The 19100-nt window shown below is 59.0% G+C and overlaps 1 protein-coding gene across 1 annotated transcript; it reads right to left on the bottom strand.

The window, feature by feature from the left end:
- Positions 1–1924: 1924 nt before the first annotated feature.
- On the bottom strand, positions 1925–18595 carry EDAR (ectodysplasin A receptor). The gene is made up of 11 exons (XM_052648958.1): positions 18545–18595; positions 17894–18016; positions 17280–17461; positions 13394–13479; positions 7420–7506; positions 6089–6217; positions 5934–6008; positions 5751–5823; positions 4949–5108; positions 3600–3660; positions 1925–2247 (listed from the first exon to the last, which is right to left on the bottom strand). The coding sequence occupies exons 1-11, from the start codon at positions 18593–18595 to the stop codon at positions 1925–1927; spliced, it is 1350 nt and encodes a 449-aa protein (XP_052504918.1).
- Between the last annotated feature and the right edge of the window lie 505 nt (positions 18596–19100).

Here is a 19100-nt window from a genome sequence, read left to right as displayed (position 1 = left end):
AGCCAGGGGTCTTCTTGTTATTAGTTTATTGAAACTGTAAAACATAATAAGTTATATAAACAGATCTAGACACAAACGTTGACAGTGAAGATTCCACTGGCCAGGGCCCACAGCTCTGGCCGGGGTGTTTTCTGAGTGTGCTTATTTCAGCAGGAGCAGTGGCTGTGGCCATACCGGACAGCAGGGGGAGCCCAGCTTTGCTCGCTGAGAGTCCTTGTAGACTCAGTGATCTGAACCCATCATGCAGGCTCAAGCCCACCAGAGTGATCCCTGCCTGGGTTTGTCTCCAGGTGAGCAGATGACGAAGGATTGAGTCACTGTCAGGGCACACTCCCTGCACATGGCGGGCTGAGCCCCCAAGACAGGCCTGGCACCGCCGGCCCTGTGGCCGCCCACTCCGCCTCCTCTGACGTCAGCAGCCTCAGAGAAGGTGGCTTCAGCAGCAGCCGCGTCACAGAGCCGGGATTGTGCCAGGGGCCACGGGGACTGAGGGTAACCAGGCTGTGTGTGTGTGCCCTGCGGGGCCCAGCAGGCCGACGCCACAAGCAACAACGGTGTTAAATGGCCACATGTTCTGCGTTCAGGGCCAGGAGGTTACGTGTTGCCCTTCCGCAAACACCTGGTTTGCTCCCCAGAAGCATTTGTCAGTCGTGGGACTTGTCATTTCACAAAAGTACAAGCCAGAGACTGGTTTCAGTTTAGGAACAACAGGGTCGGGTCTGTCCCTGGGGGCTGAGCAGAGAATTAAGTTAAACACCCTCAACCTGCCTGATCACTCCTGGTTCCTGGCTCTGGCCACAGCAGATGTCCTCAGAGAATTTGCCAGAACAAGGCTGTTAAGCCCCTCTCTCAGTGTCTGCCGGACACTTAAAGTTACTGTGAGAACTCAGTTCTGTTTTCATTCCCGTTCCCCGGACAGCTCACAGTGCACTCACACCCGTAGAAGGCCTGGCATGGTCTCCAGACCCCCTTCGAGTCTGCTCGCCCCAACTTTACTTTCTCTGACTTAGAATCACAGAATAACCTATTTGCAGAAGAGAAACAAACTGAGCCCTGGGAGGGGAAGAAATCGGGCCCTGTTGGCACGAGCAGACCAGGTCCCCATGGCTACAGACCCCACGTTCCCTGAGGGGCTCAGAAGGCCCACAAGGCACATCCCTGTCCAAGACCCTCTGGAGCTTGAGGGTTCCGTGGCTGTTTCCCTTTCCAAGCAGAGCCAACCCCTCATTTCTGTTTGAAGCAAACAACTTGTGTCCCTGAGCACTACTGCTTCAGAGGGTCCAGTCCACTCGAGAAAGAAAGCAGAGGCGGTTCAGGGGCCCTGGGTCCTGAGGCTGGACTTGTGCAGCACTGAGTGAAGCCAGGAGGCTGCCCTTGATCGGACATCCGTGGGGGGCAGGCATCCTGCAGGGAGAAGGGCCTCAGGGACAGTGAGCCCAGGGTCCCGCAGGCGGTGCAGACCCTCACTGAGCCTGGAGTGGGAGGACGTGGTGCCTCTGCAGCCTTTTCCCAACCTCAGAGCTGCGTTCTTCATGGGGCGCCCCCACCCACCCCCCAGGAAAGCGGCTCCCCCAAGCTGTGCCCCGATTCCCACACCCCCTTGGGCTGTGGGCCGTCTTCCAGAAAAGTATGTCTCCTGGGGCGGTGAACTCCCCACAGGACAGACAGGCTTCACTGTGTCCTCCAGGCACCACTGGTGTTTGCTGGGTGGTGCCGACCACATCCGTGGAGGAACAAGTTGGGGCGGGCCAGATAGATGCGCACAGACCCACTGTGCCTGGTGAGGCCAGTGCAACCTCACGTCCACACAGATCTTCTATCTGGTTAGACTGGGAGACAGGCCTGTGTCCTCCTGTTCCTCGGACCAGCAAGGTGCCCCTGGTGTGCAGAGGAGACAGCCTGGCCTTGGGGACTGCGGCCCTGCTCAGGATGCGGGGGGTGGCGGGGCAGCGGGCGGCGGGACCCCCGCCCACTCCAGGATGTCCGCACATAGGGACTCTACGGCGTCCAGCCGCTCAATCTGCACCAGCTTGGTGAGAAGCTCGGGGATGCTGTAGCCGGCCGTACTGATGCGGTCGAACAGCTGCAGCCCATCTGTCATGCCACCGATCTCGTCCCGCTTAAGCCCAAAGCTCTCAGCCAGGTGGCGCCACGTCTTCACCACCGCCTTCTCCGAGTTGTACGTGGCACTGAGCATCCGGCTGGTCTTCTCCAAGCAGTCGAAGGGCAGCTCCGTGGGGCTGAGGCCTGAGGGACAATGGGCCACATCAGACATCAGCAGAAGTGTGACACCCTCGAACAGGATTTCTAGAACCTTTTTTAAAATCGTGAAATATAACACAAATGCAGAAAACTACACAGGATGCATGCTTCAGGTGAACAACTCCTGGGACACTGCCAGCCACACTCGAAGCCTGTCCATTCCCCTGACCCCAGCAGCTCCATCAGATGCAGCCAACTTAGTCAGGTGATCCTCCCAGTATCAGGTCCCTTTAGGGGACCACAGTCATTCTTAAAAGGTGCTCCGAGGACAGTCCTGCATGGGTCACCTGAGCCACCTCAGTGCCCTAGCCGTCCTTGGACCCCGATATATGTTAGACTCAACCAGGAAGTGTTCCTCCACGCTCTCCCCTCTTCCTCCTGGAAAGTACAGCTGACAACCCACCAACCAGCACAGGTGGAATGCTCTCTTCACAAGAAGAAAACAGACAGTATCTGCCTTCGTACAGCGAAACGCCATAGGACAACCCTGGTGCCACCCCCTCCAATGCCAGCAAAGTGGGACAGGAGCCTAGGCGTCCACCCCCGGAGGCCAGGCAGGGACCCTGGCTTCCTCCTCATCCGGCAGCTGGTCACATGCCTCCCCGCCACCACACCATTGGTAGAGACCACTTGGAGCAGCAGCTGTCCACCCACACCCCTGCACAGGTTGGGCTCAAAGATCCACAGCCACTTAGGGGTGACGGGGGCACCCCTCCTCAGCCAGGTATGTCAGAGGAAACCAGCCTCACAGAGGGTTCAGATGAGACCCCGAGACTCAGAGTGTCATGTGAAACCGTTCCGGTTTCAACAGAGAGCCACTCATCACACCAAGAACCAGGAAGACCTCAAATGCATGAAAAAAGACCACCAGTAAATGCCGACAAGGATAACAGAGATGTTAGGTTATCTGGCGAGGACTGTAAAGAAGTCGTGATCAAAGTGCTTCAATGTGTAATTACAAACATACTTGAAACAAATGAAAAAAAAAATAGAAAACCTTAACAAAAGATAGAAAATGTAAAGGAGAACCAAATGGAAATGTTGGAACTGAGAAAGGTAACAATCAAGATTAAAGCTCAGTGGTTGAGCTCCATGGCAGAGTGAAGAGGGACGAGTTAGTGAGCTGGACAGCAGAACAGACATCACCCACCTGAACAGCAGAGAGGAAAGAAACTGAAACACACGTCCCTCCACACCTCCATTGGCCTGCCCCCGCCCCGCCCCCGTCACTGCCCAAGCTGATGAGCAACTTGGGAGGGGGGTCTTCTCAGCCTCTCCTGGGGCACCCAGAGTGCTGGAGGGTCCCTGGGGAGTCAGGGCCCCACACCTCCCCTTACCTTCCACAACACCACACACACTGGCATACACGTCCAGTATCTTCTTCCTTCGACTCTGAATCTGTGAAAAAAGTTAGTGAAAGTCGCTCAGTCATGTTCAACTCTTTGCAGCCCCATGGACTGTAGCCTGCCAGGCTCTTCTGTCCATGGGATTCTCCAAGCTGGAATACTGGAGTGGGTTGCCATGCCTTCCTCTAGGGGATCTTCCCCACCCAGGAATCAAACCCAGGTCTCCTGCTGTGCAGGCGGATTCTTTACCCTCTGAGCCACCAGGGAAGCCCAAGAATACTGGAGTGGGTAGCCTATCCCTCCTCCAGCAGATCTTTCCAACCCAGGAATTGAACCGGGGTCTCCTGTTATAGCAGGCAGATTCTTTACTAACTGAGCTACTAGGGAATCCCAGAAAAAGTTAAGAGAGGATGAATTTTCAGAAAGGAGATGTCAGCAGCACAGGCCCACATCTTCCATCTCCATGCCAGCAGGGCCCCCTTCTGATTCCGGGTCAGGAATCCTGAGCCACAGCCTCGCCAGAACGTCTGTCACATTCACAGAAGGAAGCCCTCCCTGGGGTCACCCAGCTCAGCGCCCTCAGTGTCCACGGGGCTTCTCTGCTCCACTGGACGTTCAGACTCACAGACAACCAGAGGCCAGATCCGGCTTCACTGGCTTCAGTCTCTCCAGAAGGATGGACCCTCCAGCCCAGCACACTAGTGGGTAGGGGTGGAGATTCCACAGCCACAGAGCTATGCAGCCCTCTCCCTGCAGGCGGGCAGCTGCGGGCCTGGCAGGGGGGTGGCGGGGGTGGGTGCACAAGGCCGCTTGGAGCCACTCTCTTTGGACAACTCCACAGCCCCCACCCCCAGAGGTCAGTGAACTGGGCACCAGGGCATATTCCTGTCAAGACCCAACCACAGCAACTCTAACTGGGCACCTTCACTATGAGCAGTGATGCCAGGAGCAGAGCTAACAGGCGCAGGTGGGGACAGTGACCCTCCCCCGGTGCACCTTGGCCCCCAAGCAGGGCACACCCAGCCTCTGGGCAGCAGGCTTGTGTGTGTGTGTGTGTGTGTGTGTGTGTGTGTGCCCACATGTGCATCTTGTCTGGTTGGACCTGTTCCAGTACATTTACAAGGGACTCTGTTGTTCCCAGCAATGTAACCTTTTTTCTCTTGGCTCACTATTTCTTCATTTCTTCTCTCAAGCTGTATGACAAGAGAACTGACTTCCCTGTCTTCAGTCTCAGATTCTGATCCTGTCTTCTGCTGGGGCCCAAGGGAGAAACCCCCAGAGCTGGCGGAGCATGTTCAGCAGAAGGCGGCGTTTGTGGGGGAGTCGGGAGCAGGCCTTACCCCGGCGGCCCGGGTGGCAGTGGCCGACTTGTCCCTGGCCAGGTGGACCAGCGACAGCAGGCACAGCTCCGGGGGGCCCTGCCCATCCGGGGCCGGCTCCTCGTCACTGTCCAGGCTCCGGTTCAGCAGCTGCTCCTTCTCTGATGAGGCATCGTTCTCACTGTGGGGACAGGACCATGGGTAAGGGTGCCGTGCCAGCCGGCCTGGCCCGCTGCCCCGGGGTGGGGACCGTGGGCGCCGAGACCTGTCCCTGCTTCCCCTAGAGGCTCGGGCACAGACTGCGAGGTGGAGAGATGCCGCTCTGCGGGCCCAAGTCTGCATCAAGCAGACGGGCTCCCAGCAGCACCAGGTCTGGCAGACGCCCAGGGTGAGAGGGAGCCCCTTTGAGGAGGAGAGGGGCTCAGGATACCCCACAGGAGGTGGGCTCCAGTCACACCCTGTCCCTCGCCCAGGGCCATGGCCCTAGTCATGCCCCCAGAATCATCCCACACGGATGGAAAACAACCTTATAGGCACTCTGCTTGCGTCCTGTGGTTTGGCTGAAGACTTATTTAAGAACAAAGGACCATATGTGCTGGTGACTCGGTGACAGAGACCGAGCCCCACCCCGTGCCTGCTGGAGGTCGAGACATGGAGCCAACAGCCAGCTGTTCCCGGCCCCAGGGGAGAGCAGGCAGGGGCGTAGGCACTGAGGACCCTGGGCCACCGCCCCACCCTGTGGCCCCCACAGGCCCAGCTGCCCTTCCTGCTCGCACCCCAAAGACCCCCCGCCCAGTTCAGCCGGGCTGCCTCCCTGACTCACCTCTTAGCCGATTTGGCTGGAGCCGCCGTCAGCTTCTCGAATTCGTCCTTCTCGGAGAAGATCACCACGTTGTCTGTGGGGGTGGGGGTGGGAGGGGGCATCAGGGGCCGGCCTCCTTAGGGGCTGGGGGGACGTGCTCCGGCCCCCCACCTCCTACTGCGGGTTCCAGGGGCTGCTGCCTACCTTGGGCCTCTTTCTTCTCCTCTTCCTCGCTCACGGGGGCTTCTGGGCTCTTCACGGGGGCGCTAGGGCAGCAGGCTGAGGGGACAGGGGGCGTGAGTGGCCAGACGGCATCAGGGAGAGGGGGCTGGTGAGGGGTGTGGGGGGCGGGGTGGTACCGGGGGCAGACGGCCTGGCCTTCAGGATGTAGAACATGATGATGAGGACGATGGCGACGGCCAAGGTGAAGATGGTGGACATGGCAATGACCAGGGCGGTGGCCAGGTGTCCTTGGCCTGAGAGCTCTGCTGCAGTCGGGAGAGAAGGCCAGTACTCAGGGTTCAGGCCCCTACCCTGCGAGGCTGTGGCCCGGCGAGCAGCGGTCCTGCCACCAAGCCCTCCAGCGGACCACTGGAATTCCAAACGCTGGCTTCGCCCGAGCACCGAGCCCTATACACCTGCTCTGGCCATCACAGTGGGACCACTAGTCCGGCCCCACGCTGGTCAGCAGCGGCAGACCCCGCAAGTGGACTGGAGGGAGGGGGGCCCACAAGCTAAACTGTCCTGAAGACAGTTTAGCCCAAGACTTTTCCCCGCAAAGGCCGGGTAGAAGCATCGCCTCCAAGGGCAGGCTCTCGGGCTGGTCCCAGCACCTCATGCAGCCTTGGGCTCTGTGCGGCCAGGGCCCACCAGCTGAGGCAGCACGGGGACCACCCCTTGCTTCCCCTGCTGAGCGCCCTGCCCACATCTCCCCAGGAAGGGAGACCTGTCCTGATTCTCTGAGGGAACCGAGCAGGATCCAGCCCCTTACCTGGGCGGAAGGGACCCCATCCAGGTGTCTGGACCTCAAGGAAGTCTCCCCGCTTTGAGTGGGCAGTGGGCACGCATCCCCCCCACCCAGGTGGGGTGTGTCTGGAAGCAGGTCTGAGTGGGCCTGGTGCCCGTCTGTGGGGTGACACCTCTGTCCTGGAGGAAGTGAGTCTAGAACCTCAGTGGAGGCCCTGCCCTGATGCGCCCCATGGATGTGGGCAGGGGTCCAGCTGGCAGGCTGTGCCCTGGGACTCTGAAGGTGCCTGAGCCTGAGATCTCGGCCCGAAGGTGCTTTCAAGCCAGGCAGAGTGGGAGCACTGTGAGGGAGGGCCCAGCACCCAGTTTTGCTCCAAGAGAAAGTGAGGCCAGGGCCCTGCAGCCCCACCCCTGAGGACTTAGAGGTGAGTAAAATGTGAGGTCAGCAAGTTTACTTAAAGCCACCAAGGCTCATCTGAGTCAGGCCTAAAGCCCAGGGGGCTGACCTCCCTCCAGCCCCTACCTCATGTGCCCGGATCACCAACGTGCCCCCCATGACCCCAACATCCATGGAGGGACTGGTCCCCTCTTACAGAGAAATCACTAACTCCCAGTGTGGCTGTCACGTGAGGGAAGTGAGGGAGGTGGGAGGTCCCGTCCTGCTAGTTGCCTGTCTCCCCTCACCCTCATCTCCCGCTGGGGCTGGCACCTGTGCCCCTCTTACCTTTGTGGGCGAGCTGCGGCGGGGACAGGGTGCTGCTGCCGGGTGTGCGGGGGAAGTTGGCAGAAACTCCCGAGGCGGCTCCCACACCTGCAGGGACAGCAGTGACCGATCGTGGGTCGCTCAAGAGACCCCCATTGCCCCAGCCTTGGAGATGGAGCACAGCCTGCAGGGGGAGCCCGGCCCCAGGGGTCCAGAGTCCTCGTGAGGAAGATCCTCATGAGGAAAGGGCTGGGCCAGCGGTACCTTCATCCCCGAGAGCCTCTGACCTCACCAGGCCCTTGCTCCTTACACTGGACACGCGGAGTCATACCTGCTCCGTCCAAGATTCAGACTTGGTCCCCATGAGCAGGTGAGGGGCAGGTGTGCATGTGAGTTTGGGGGAACACCAGAGTGGTTCCTTCCATTAATTAAACAGGGATGGACTGTTAATACTTTTAATACACACTCATGACTGAGCGACTGAACTGAACTGAACATGATCAAACATTGGGAAAACATCAGAACATGAGAGAAGCAAAAAGTTCACCCACAGTCTTGAGGTCTAGAGTTGACATTTTGATGGATTTTTCTCCAGGATTTTCCTTTGACAAGTTTCCAAAATAGTTGTGACCAAATGGTGTTAGAACAGAAATGAGGTTTTAACCTTCCCTTAACTGTGATTCATAAACTCCGCTCCAACGTAAGAGGGGTCTCCCAGCAAGGGTGATTCGGAATCTGGTTCTGTGGTTAGCTGAGCCACAGGCAGGCTGTCCTATCAAGTTGCCCGATGGTGGGCCTTTCTTAGGCAGGACTTGAGGTTTGGGGTTAGCAGGGAGGATCTCGTTTTGTTTACCATCCATGGGGTTGTGAAGAGTCCGGCATGACCGAAGCAACCTGGCACATGAGGTCTTGTTCTCATGTTTCCTCCTGTCTTGCTTTTCTCTCTGGGTCTGGGGACATTGGTGCCACAGGTTTGCCTGAAAGGGGACAGTGAGCCCCACGTCCAAGGCCGGCCCTCCCTGCCTTGTGGGACCTGGACCTGGGCAGTGCCCCGTGGGGCCTCTGGGGAGAGCAAATTTCCACATCACAGCTCCAGGGGTGGTGGTGGGGAGACTCCAGGCTGAATCTTCCACACATCTGTCTATGTCCAGGCAGGAACTGATCTTCTCGCCTTTTAAAGCCAGCAGGAAACTACATATACCAGAGGGCGGAGGTCAGGAAGGATGGCAGGCTGGGGACTGCCCCCAAGTGACCATGCTTCTGTTAGTTAGAAAATGAACTGTGCCTGGAGAGCATTGAGGGGGCAGGACAGGGCACGGGCCAGCAGATGCTCCCCCACACCAGGATGGCCTTGCTGGGGTGGAGACACACAGTCCCCCCAGCCATGCTCCCCAACCAGCGTGGCCTTGCTCATCCTTGGAATGCTGCCAGCTGGTCTGATGATCGGACCAGAGGCGTCTTGGCTGGAGATTTTGGCTCCTGTAGCCCAGCTCCTTCACCCTCTGAGCTCCTGGCATTTGCCCTTTGCCCTTTGCCCTCCGTCACTGTCCACTGTCGGGGCTGCCCCCAGCTCTCCACACACAGCAGGGAGGCCCATTCCTCACGCTGCCTGCGGAGGGCAGGCCTTTGGGTGAGTCTTAGCGCTCCTGACAAGAGGGCGGGGCTGAGGGCGTGGGGGCCATGGTGGGCCCTTCACATCCCCGGAGCCTGGGGTGCTGAGCTGCCAGGACCGCCCGGAGCCCGTGTAGGGTCTGCAGTGAGGGGACAGCAGGTGGTGGGGCAGTGTGGGGAGGGACCCCGGGCAGGTCTCTCCTCCTCTCCTGGGCTCCCGCGTGTGTCCAGAGCCTTTCCCCCGCCCCACTCCCCAGTTCACGACGCATCTCATAACTGAAATGAGATTTAAGCAGGACCGAATTGATTCTGCCTTCTCTCGCAGGGCTGCCTCAAGCACCAGCCAGTTTCCTCTCCAAAGCAGACTGCCTCAAGCACCAGCCAGTTTCCTCTCCAAAGCAGACTGCTTCCTGGGAACCAGGCCGACCTGTGTGCTCGAGGGACTTGAGGCAGCTGAAGCCGCATCTCAGGAAGACAAACGCCCGTGGGCTCTGTGTGTGGGTGTCTCTCGTCTCTGTCTGTTCCTGTCCCTCTCGGCTGGGCTTGCCCATGGGGCGGTGACAGGCTTGGGGACACAGACGCGCCCAGGCCTGTGGTCTAGAGACAGCCAGAGCTGCCAGCGGCCAGGCTTACGAAATGCCTTTGCCCACGACGGGCAGGGCTGGCACACAGTGACACATCCCTGCACCCTCGGGCGCCTGCGCCCCATCAGGTGGCAGCTGGGCCTCTGCCCTGATTTGTGGTTCCCCAGGGGCCTCCAGCTGGCTTTGCCTGCACAGCTCTGAGCTCCTCATGGACCCAGGGGATCAGACACAAGGCCCGCGCTGAGCACATCTGACAGTGGAGGGTGCTGTGTGGTGGGGGGGCGGGGGGTCACCTCTGTGGGCTGAGCCCCAGGACAGCCCCGCTAGACCCTGCACGGCCCTGTGAGGGCTCACTGGGCACCAGCATGGGTCTTCGGTGTCAGGGGGTTTCGGTCCATCCAGCACATGTCTCCTGGGCTGGATGCTGAGGTGAGAATGTCCCTAGGTGTTGAGTGGTCGCCAGGTCTGTCGCCGTCCACAAGGCTTCCTCTTGGAGCCCAGCTCTGAAGGAGCAAAGAGAGGCGTATTGTAACAGGGGTGGGCGAGGCCAGAGAGCCCAGACAAGGTCTGTCTGCAAACAGAGCAAGTTCTACTAGGCAGCGATGAGTCAGGAGCTGGCTGGGGGGTGGAGGGGGGGGGTGGGGGTAGGGGGGGGTGGGGGGCAGTGAGTTGTCATCCGCTGTCCTCTGGGGTCTTTGAGCACCAGGCACAGGGCTGGATGTAGGAGTCACTAGGGCCCCTGGTCTGTTAACCCTCACGAGCTGTGGGCAATGGTTTGTATTAGAGTCCAGCCTGGGATCCTCCATGTAGGTAACAGTTTGGACTTTTAAGGACAATTTATGGATTCGTACAGGGTAGCCCTGGTGCAGAGGCTGAGGCAATAGCAGAGCCGTCAGGGCCTGGCTGCTCACAGGGGATGCATCTCGGGCCCCGGGATCTGCTGCTATGCCCGTGACAGGAGCAAGCGGTAGATGTGCACACCTGGCAGAGAAACTCAGGCTCAGAAACAGCGGGAATTCAGCCGGCCGTGGGAACCCAGGCGTCGTCTCCTCATGGTACCACTAGGGGGCGGGAGGACGGGCTCCTGGTGCTCCTGGACTTGGCTCCAGGCCTCCTTCCCTGGAACGGCCCCTCCTTGACCCCGGCCCGAGAGGAAGGTGCCTGCTGCCCTGTCCATGCTGCCCACAGGCCGTCAGGCGGTGAACTTGCCCTGAACCGGGCTCCTCGGGCACCTTCTTGCCCACAGCACTGGACGGGCAGGTGGATGAGGAAGCTGTGTCCAGTCAAGGATCTCCCCAGGAGTGGACGCTGTCACGAGGCCCCACCCTGCACTTCTCCGGGAAGGTGGAGCAGCCCAGGGCTCCGGCCTCAGGACGGCTTCTCGGGGCCTGGCTGCTCCGGCCCTGAGATGTGGGGTCCATGCCATGCTCTCTGGTGTGATCTGTAGGGTCCACTGTCAGCAACCTGGGGTGTTGCGGGGCTGAATTCTCAGGGGGCCAGCCTAGGTGATCACATCCAACCAGAGGCAGCATCCAGGCGGGAGGCAGAGGGGCTCGGGACCCCTGACATTGGGCCCAGAAGGGCAGCCCCGGGGCCCAGAGACCTGACTGACCCTTGGTTTTCCTAGAGTGGGCCTCCCGGCAGCTGGTCAGTTGGTCACAGTCAGCCTTTCAGGCCTGTCTGATGACCCTTGAGCAGGAGCCCAGGATGGAAGGTGAGTGCAGAGGGAGGGGCAGAGCCCATCCTGGAGACCACGACCCAAGCAGGCTCCACTCCCCACATCAGCCTGTGAAGCTTTGCTGAATGCATCGCCCCATTTCCCAGATGGACAAACAGAGGTCAGGTGACTTCCAAGGTTGCCCAGTGGGACTCCAGGTTCCTGGAATCGGCCTCACTTCCTTGCTGACCTCCTTCAGGACTGGATCCTGTGAGCTCACTCCCGGGGCCCTGGCTGGGGCTGTTCTTTAGATAAGCCGTAAATTATGGGCTGGGGGCCAGGGACTCCAACAATGGGCCTCATGTTGGAGGAGAGAAGGGGCTTCTCCCAGGCTGACAGCTCTCTGGCTGCGGGTGTCTAGCACGGTCTGGCCTGAATAAGAACACAGGCCCTGTGATCTTTTAGATGAAGGCCCGTGGGGAGGAGCTGCATGAACCCCACATTCCATCCTTAGTGGGTAGGGGTGTTTAGCGTCTTCCAGGACAGGATTGCATCCCAGAGCTCTCTGCGACAGGATCGAAGCCGGCCGCATCACGTCCTGTGGGCAGCCCCAGACCTCTGTGTGTTCAGTTGCTTAGCCTATCTGACTCTTTGCGACCCCATGGATGGCAGCCCGCCAGGCTCCTCTATCCGTGGGATTTCCCAGGCAAAAATACTGTAGTGGGTTGCCATACCCTCCTCCAGGGGATCTTCCTGACCCAGGGACCGAACCCGCATCTTTTGTGTCTCCTGCATTGGCAGGTGGGTTCTACACCACTAGCCACCAGGGAAGCCTGCTGCTGCTGCTGCTGCTGCTAAGTCGCTTCAGTCGTGTACGACTCTGTGCGACCCCATAGACGGCAGCCCATCAGGCTCCCCCGTCCCTGGGATTCTCCAGGCAAGAACATTGGAGTGGGTTGCCATTTCCTTCTCCAATGCATGAAACTGAAAAGTGAAAGTGAAGTCGCTCAGTCGTGTCCGACTCTTAGCGACCCCATGGACTGCAGCCTACCAGGCTCCTCCATCCATGGGGTTTTCTAGGCAAGAGTACTGGAATGGGGTGCCATTGCCTTCTCCAGGGAAGCCTGGGCCTCCTCTAATTTATGAATTAATTAGCATCTGGCTGGGTGGGAATGTTCAGCTTTAAAGACGCACAAACTGTCCTTGTCAGGTTCATCTGCTTAAGGACTTTGGGAGGAAGAGAATGCCTTCCATGCAGGCGTCGGTCCTGCCCCACCGCCCCCGCTGCCCATGGCCCTGCCATCCGGAGCATCTCTCCCAGAGGATCTCAAAGCAGGAAAGGCACCACTGTCTCTACTCGCCCTCCTCCCTTCCTCCTGGTGCTTCTAGGAAGCCGGACCTCCTAAGAGTCTTGTCTCCTTGACAAGATATCGTGAGACGATGGGGAGGGCAGGGTCTCATGGAGAACCAGGAGGGCAGGGCCCCAGTGTGGACCCTGGAACTCCCACGAGTGGGAGGGGGGCCCCAGTGCTGGACCGGACTCCCCCTTCCCTCCCAGTCGTCTTGTCTTCCATCTGTCCACCTGTCCCACCTCGTCTGTGTCTCCCGACCACAGACACAGGAGGCCATCCGTCACCTTCTCTGAAGCAGGGGGCCCCAGCCCTTCCTCCTAAATAGGCACCCACGAGCATCACACCAGAGTTAGGGTAGGAAGGAGGCAGCCAGAGGTGAGGCCAAACTGAGGGCCTCAGTGTTTACGTCACGTGCCCTGTGGTCACTCCGCAGGCTTCCCTTCAACACGCGTTGAAACATTGCGTGTGAGAACTTACCACTGCTGAGTGCTTTGCAGTTCTCAGCAAAACACCTTGGCGCTGCGGGTGTTTGCCAGGATCGCGAGAGATGGATGGCCCAGATTTTAGCGCCCCCAGAAAACTCAGGCTCACAGAGGTCCCTCAACTGGTGTCAGTCTCCGTCTGATGTGTGGTTTTACCACCCAACCCTCCCTCGCTCCCAGGGACCTGTTGCCCGCCCGCTTGCCCTCAGGAGCATCTCTGTGTCCCCACTATCCGGAGCCGGCTCGCGGCTCCCAAGTCAGGAGAGCTGTCAGGGTTGAGTCAGGACCTTGGACGGGGCAGACACTCACATTCCTTGGTGTTGGGGGGTGCCAGCAGGCAGGAGTAGCATACCAGGCCGTAGATGTTCCTCGGTCTGTTTTCCAGCATGTAGTAGCTGTGCAGGCGGGGTGGGGGGATGGCGGGGGGAGACAGAGCAGACAGGTGAGCGGGGATGACCACGGCTTGTTCTCTAACCATCATAGCCAGGCATGGGGCGGGGGGCATGCCCCAAGGAGGAGGTGTGCCCCCCCACAAGGGCATAGCCTGCAGCCGGGCAGAGTTATGGGCAGGGGTGTCTAGGAGCCCCGGGACCTCCTGGAAGAGCTGGACGCTTGCTGACTGGGATGGAGTGGGGCTGGCTGGAGGGCGTGGCTGCAGCAGAGACCTTGGCCCTGTCTAGGGTGGTCAGGGCAGAGGGCCTGAGACGCAGCCAGGTCACAACCAGAGTCACCTGCCTCCTCCTCCGGTGAGGGCACCTGGTGAGCTCACGATGGGGCTGTTTCTCTCTACCGGAAGGTCAAAGCCTTCAGGTATGGCTTGTCCCCAAGACTTCACACCCAGGAAGCTCCCTCCTACCATGCCAGCCTGCCACCGGTGACCCTGCCACCCCTGGGGCCCTCCCAGAGGTCTGTGCCTGCTTCCACTCAGGTCCCCCAGTCCCCAGACGGCTCCGCCTCTCTGGGCCCGCCTCCTGTAAACACCCGAGGTGTTCACATCAGGAGACGTCGGTGGGTAAAGAGCTGCTGGCAGTGCTGTCCCTTCATACGACTCAAGATGAAAACTCCCGGCCCTCTACTGGGTCTCTCTGTGGTTGTTTTCTAATCTCTTGTTTATTAGCCATGTGCGCCTGGCCCCGTGACAGGGGGGTGAGGCTGGGGGGACTCTAGCCTCGAGGGCTGGACCGTCGGCAACCCTGCCCTTCCTCAAGAGCCTTTTATCCTCAGACCCTGTGCATCTTGTAAACAGGAATTAGCCGATCTCAGAACACCCCGCAGAGGAGCCACACCAGGCAGGCTTACACACAGGCGCTCACATGCATGCTCTGCTGCTCCGGGAGCCACCTGCAGGAACACCTGCTCAGGGTGCCGGGCCAGCCCCTCGCAGCTTCCAAGCGATGGTGGTCGCTCCTGACCCCTCCCCCCAGCCTGGTGGGGGAGGGGCCCACAGGGCCAAGGCTCCCGCACAGACGCTCCCAGGTGAGGCTACTCCCCACCCTGCAGCTCCACTCTGTCTTTCTGATACGGCAGTGCCCAGCTCCAGCGGTATGATGAGCTGAACAACCGCAAGACCAAGTTTGCAAGGTTCCGGCATGCTCCTCCGGGAGCCCTCTGGGCGTCCTCTAACCGGGCCTGAATTCGACCCTTCACTGGTTTCTGGGGCCTGTGGTGCACAGAACCGCCCAATTGTTGGGTTTTTCTTTTCAAGGCTCACTTGGCCTGTCCTCGGCGGACGGCGGTGTGAATGCTTGTTCAGCAACTTCAGCAGGTTTCCCTCGATCCAACGCCGGGGGCTCACATAGAGCTCTGGGGCCGTCTGTCTTTCTGTAAAGCCCAGATTTCTCACACTCTGGTCTATACTGTGACTTTCCCTAGTTCTTTCTTCCTTCTTCTCCTGTTCCTCAAAGGTTGATTAAGATGAGGAGCCCAAGACAAGACTAAAGCTCAGATGGGGCCTCTAGAATCTTCCTCCACATCCACAGGGACATAGCTTCTCCCCAAAGACCTGCTTCCCTGGGGGGCTCCTAGGCTCACTTTCCCCTCCCTTGAGCAGGCGGATAGAAGCTATCACGGACCTCACCCCATCCTAGGGGTCCAGCAGGGAGTGGCCGCAGTCAGTGAGAGCTTGTCATGGGGGAGGCGATACCCGAGGAGGCCTCCTAGAGCTCTGTCCCTGAGCCTCCTCTATGGCCTTTCTCCACACGAAAGCACGTGGACAGCTCACTGTTAAGAAGGGGATTTTTCCTTTTCTTTTTTCCACCCATTTGACAAATATGGGTCCTCTGTGTCAGAGCTTGTCAGACAGATACCTGGACACAGAAGTCAGCAGCTCAAGAAGTGGGTCTGAACGAAAGACCAGAACCTGGAGAGACTGGGGGTGGGGTCAGTCAACAGCAGAGATGGTGGTGGAATTGGAGGCTCCCTAGCAACATATCTGAACTGAGGTTATTTTCTGCAAGCTTGAGATAGCTCCTTGTGTTAAAGGGTCTTTCACTTTCAGTTTGTTTCTCCCTTGGAGGGTCTTTCTGCATTTCCTTTTTCTTATAGACTAATGCCCGGTGCTCTTGTTTGGATATATTCTTATTTTCTATCTCCTCTTAACTTAATACAGTGGTTCGGAGGGGGTGAATAACAGGTGACAAGCCGGCTACAAGATATGGTGCAGTGTTCAAAATGCTGCTGCTGCCATGACCACCACCATCATCACCTCCACCACCAGCTCTGTCATCACCATGACCACCTTCATCATCACCTCCATCATCACCATGACCACCTCCATCATCACCTCCACCACCACCTCCATCATCACCATGACCACCTCCATCATCACCTCCACCACCACCTCCATCATCACCATGACTACCTCCATCATCACCATGACCACTGCCATCACCACCTCCATCATCACCATGACCACCTCCATCATCACCTCCATCATCACCATGACCACCTCCATCATCACCTCCATCATCACCATGACCACCCCATCATCACCTCCACCACCACCTCCATCATCACCATGACCACCTCCATCATCACCATGACCACCTCCATCATCACCATGACCACCTCCATCATCACCTCCACCACCACCTCCATCATCACCATGACCACTGCCATCATCACCTTCATCATCACCACTTCCATCACCTCTACCATTATCACCACCAGGAAGCCTACACCACCGCTCTGGGCAGCCCTTGGTAGCATAGGTTGTGTGGCCACCAGAGGGAGGCAGTCACCAGGTTGCAGGGCTATACTTTCCACCTCCCAAGGGAAATCTGCTGTCTTGAAGGAAGAGTCTGTCTTTCAGGCTACTTTTACTTAGGTTTTTATGGGAAGACTGACACATAACAGAATTGTGGGGGAATTATAGGAACCATATGGCTCAAATATTTCTATTGTTGTTCAGTGGTCACTAAGTTATGTCTGACTCTGCAACTCATGCGACGCCCTGGACTGCAGCACACCATGATTCCCTGTCCATCATCATCTCCCTGAGTTTGCTCAAACTCATGTCCATTGAGTCAGTGACACCAACCATCTCATCCTCTGTCACCCCCTTCTCCTCCTGCCTTCAATCTTTCCCAGCATCAGGGTCTTTTCCAATGAGTCGGTTCTTCCTATTAGGTGGCCAAAATATTGGAGCTTCAGCATCAGTCCTTCCAGTGAATATTCAGGGCTGATTTCCTTTAGGATGGACTGGTTTGATCCTCCTTGAAGCCCAAAGGACTCTCAAGAGTCTTCTCTAACACCACAGTTCAAAAGCATCAGTTCTTTGCTGCTCAGCCTTCTTTATGGTCCACCTCTCATATCCATACATGACTACTGGAAACACCATAGCTTTGATTACAAATATTTCTATTAGTAGCTTTTCACCCTCAGTTTTTTTCCAGAATACTAAAAATATAAAAAATACCTTGTTTTTCCTTTCCTCACTCCACATGTGTTGTCTCCTTTGAAGTATTCAACACATCTGCTTGATTTGGGTGGTCAGAGATGCTATTATGATGAGGTCCACTTAGGGACACAGACATGGAGCCCAGGTGGGCTGCCCTGCGGGTGGAAGGTGGTGGGACCCCCACCAGGAGACCTGTGCCCCCCTTCCCTCCTCTCCCGGAGCTGGAGATGTGTGACTCTCCTCCCGGCAGGACCCATGCCCGGGAGGGGGACGTGGGCAGGGCGGCACGGAGCTCACCCAGGCAAGCAGGGCCCACACTCGGCGTCGCGCTCTGTGTCCCCCGGGGTCAGCACCGTGGCGCGGAAGAAGCCCTCGCAGTCCTTGTGGCGCCGGCAGATCTGGTAGCCGCCCTTGGAGAACTTCTCCGCGGGGCAGGGAACGCAGCCGTAGTCCTCGTCCCTGGTGCCATAACCGCAGGACTGGCCAGGGAAGGATGGGACACAGGTGGGTCAGCGGCTGCATCACCACGACGACCACCACGCGACCCTGAGGTTCCTAAGCGCCGGGTGCACGGGCTGCTCCCAGGATCTCCTCTCTCGGGGCGTGGACTGTCCTAGCCGCAGCCCTCCCCCATCTGCTCTGAGCCCGGGGTCCCCGCTGCCCCACCGTCCGATGCTGCCCCTCCTGCTGGCTCCAGGATAAACTCATCCGGCCAGGCTGACGGCCCTGGGAGTGCACACTCGGCGCCAGGACCCCAAACACCACAGCCACATTCAGGTTCCCGGCACTTAGCAGGTGGTCTGTGCAGAGATCCCAGAGGAGGGCGGTCCATTCCAGCCAGCCATGCGGGCGGGACATCCGCCCTCCGCTGCTCCCTACTCCCCGGGGGCCGCCTCCGGGGCGGGGCTTACCAGGTAGGGCTCCTCCCCTGGCGCGCACTGCGGGCACTCACGGCACAGCCCCGTGGTCTGGTTGTAGAACTCGTTCTCGCCACAGCTGGCCTCCTCCGCACTGGCCCGGCACACCAGGGACGCCTGCCTCGAGGAAGGGGCTCCTTTGGCCTCCACTCGCCCTTGGAGACCCCCGCTGACTCTGGTCAGCACCTGGAGGTTGTGGTGGAGGAGCCCTGGGGGGGACCCCTTCAGCTAATGCCCTGGCGGTCAGTCAGAGGCTCTATCCCAAACGCTTGGCACCGGCAGCTCCCCGGACTGCCCTCAAAGCCGGGGAGGCCCCTTCCCGCAGCCCCCTGTCACAGGTGCCTCAGCTCACCGGGAGCTCCGGCTTGACTTAGGGTGTGGAGCTTGGCACAGGTGCGCTGGGCTGGGCACCACCACACAGACCACAGAGCCAGCTGAGGGGAGCTCTGAGTACAGTGACCGCCTCTGGCTGGGGGCTGGTCAGGGCTTTGCCCTGGAGAGCCTGGTGAAGGTGGGGACAGCAGCATGTGATCACCGCACGGCTGCTGCACAGACAGGATGAGAGGGACATGGCTAGTGAAGGACATGGCCAAATGGCAGCTCCCACTAGGAATACCCTGGGGCACGGGCATCCCGGCCACTTACCAGCAGGACAGGCAGCCAGGCCATCCCTGTGCAGCTTCCCCTGTGGGCCATCCTGTCCCGAGGGCTCACCTGAAAGACACACTTCATCAGCAGGGGGCTGCTCGGGACCCCAGGCCCTGCCCGGCCTCATGTTCAGTCTGAGGGGCCTCCCGGAAGGTTTTAAGTTGAGCCCAGGCCCCTTGCTCCCCGGTGGCCACACTTGGGCCTCTGCTGCCCACCTGGACTCGGGGTTTGAATTCCTGACAAAAGCACACCCTGCTCTGATGCTGGGGTAGAGGAGAAGCTTCCAGAATCAACCAATGACTCAGACTTGAGGTCAGCTGGCCTAGCTAAGTCCCCAAGGTCCCCCCAACCCGAATCCCCCGTGACCATCGTTGGTCACGGAAACCCACAATCCCTACCCGCACAGAGCAGATGGCTTGAGCCACAGCCCTGATGCTCTGGGCCTGCTCCCGTTCTGGGGACCTCATGTCTACAGTGCAGGGTCCCCTCGGCCCCAGGAGAAAAGTGGGCCACAAGTCACTGAAGGGGAAAGCTGGGGGTCAGGGCAGAGTGG

The sequence above is a fragment of the Budorcas taxicolor genome, chromosome 11 (assembly GCF_023091745.1).
Source record: "Budorcas taxicolor isolate Tak-1 chromosome 11, Takin1.1, whole genome shotgun sequence".
NCBI classification, from domain to species: Eukaryota; Metazoa; Chordata; class Mammalia; order Artiodactyla; family Bovidae; genus Budorcas; species Budorcas taxicolor.
Note: the sequence above shows the minus strand (reverse complement) of the source record. Positions and strands in the feature narration are given on the sequence as shown.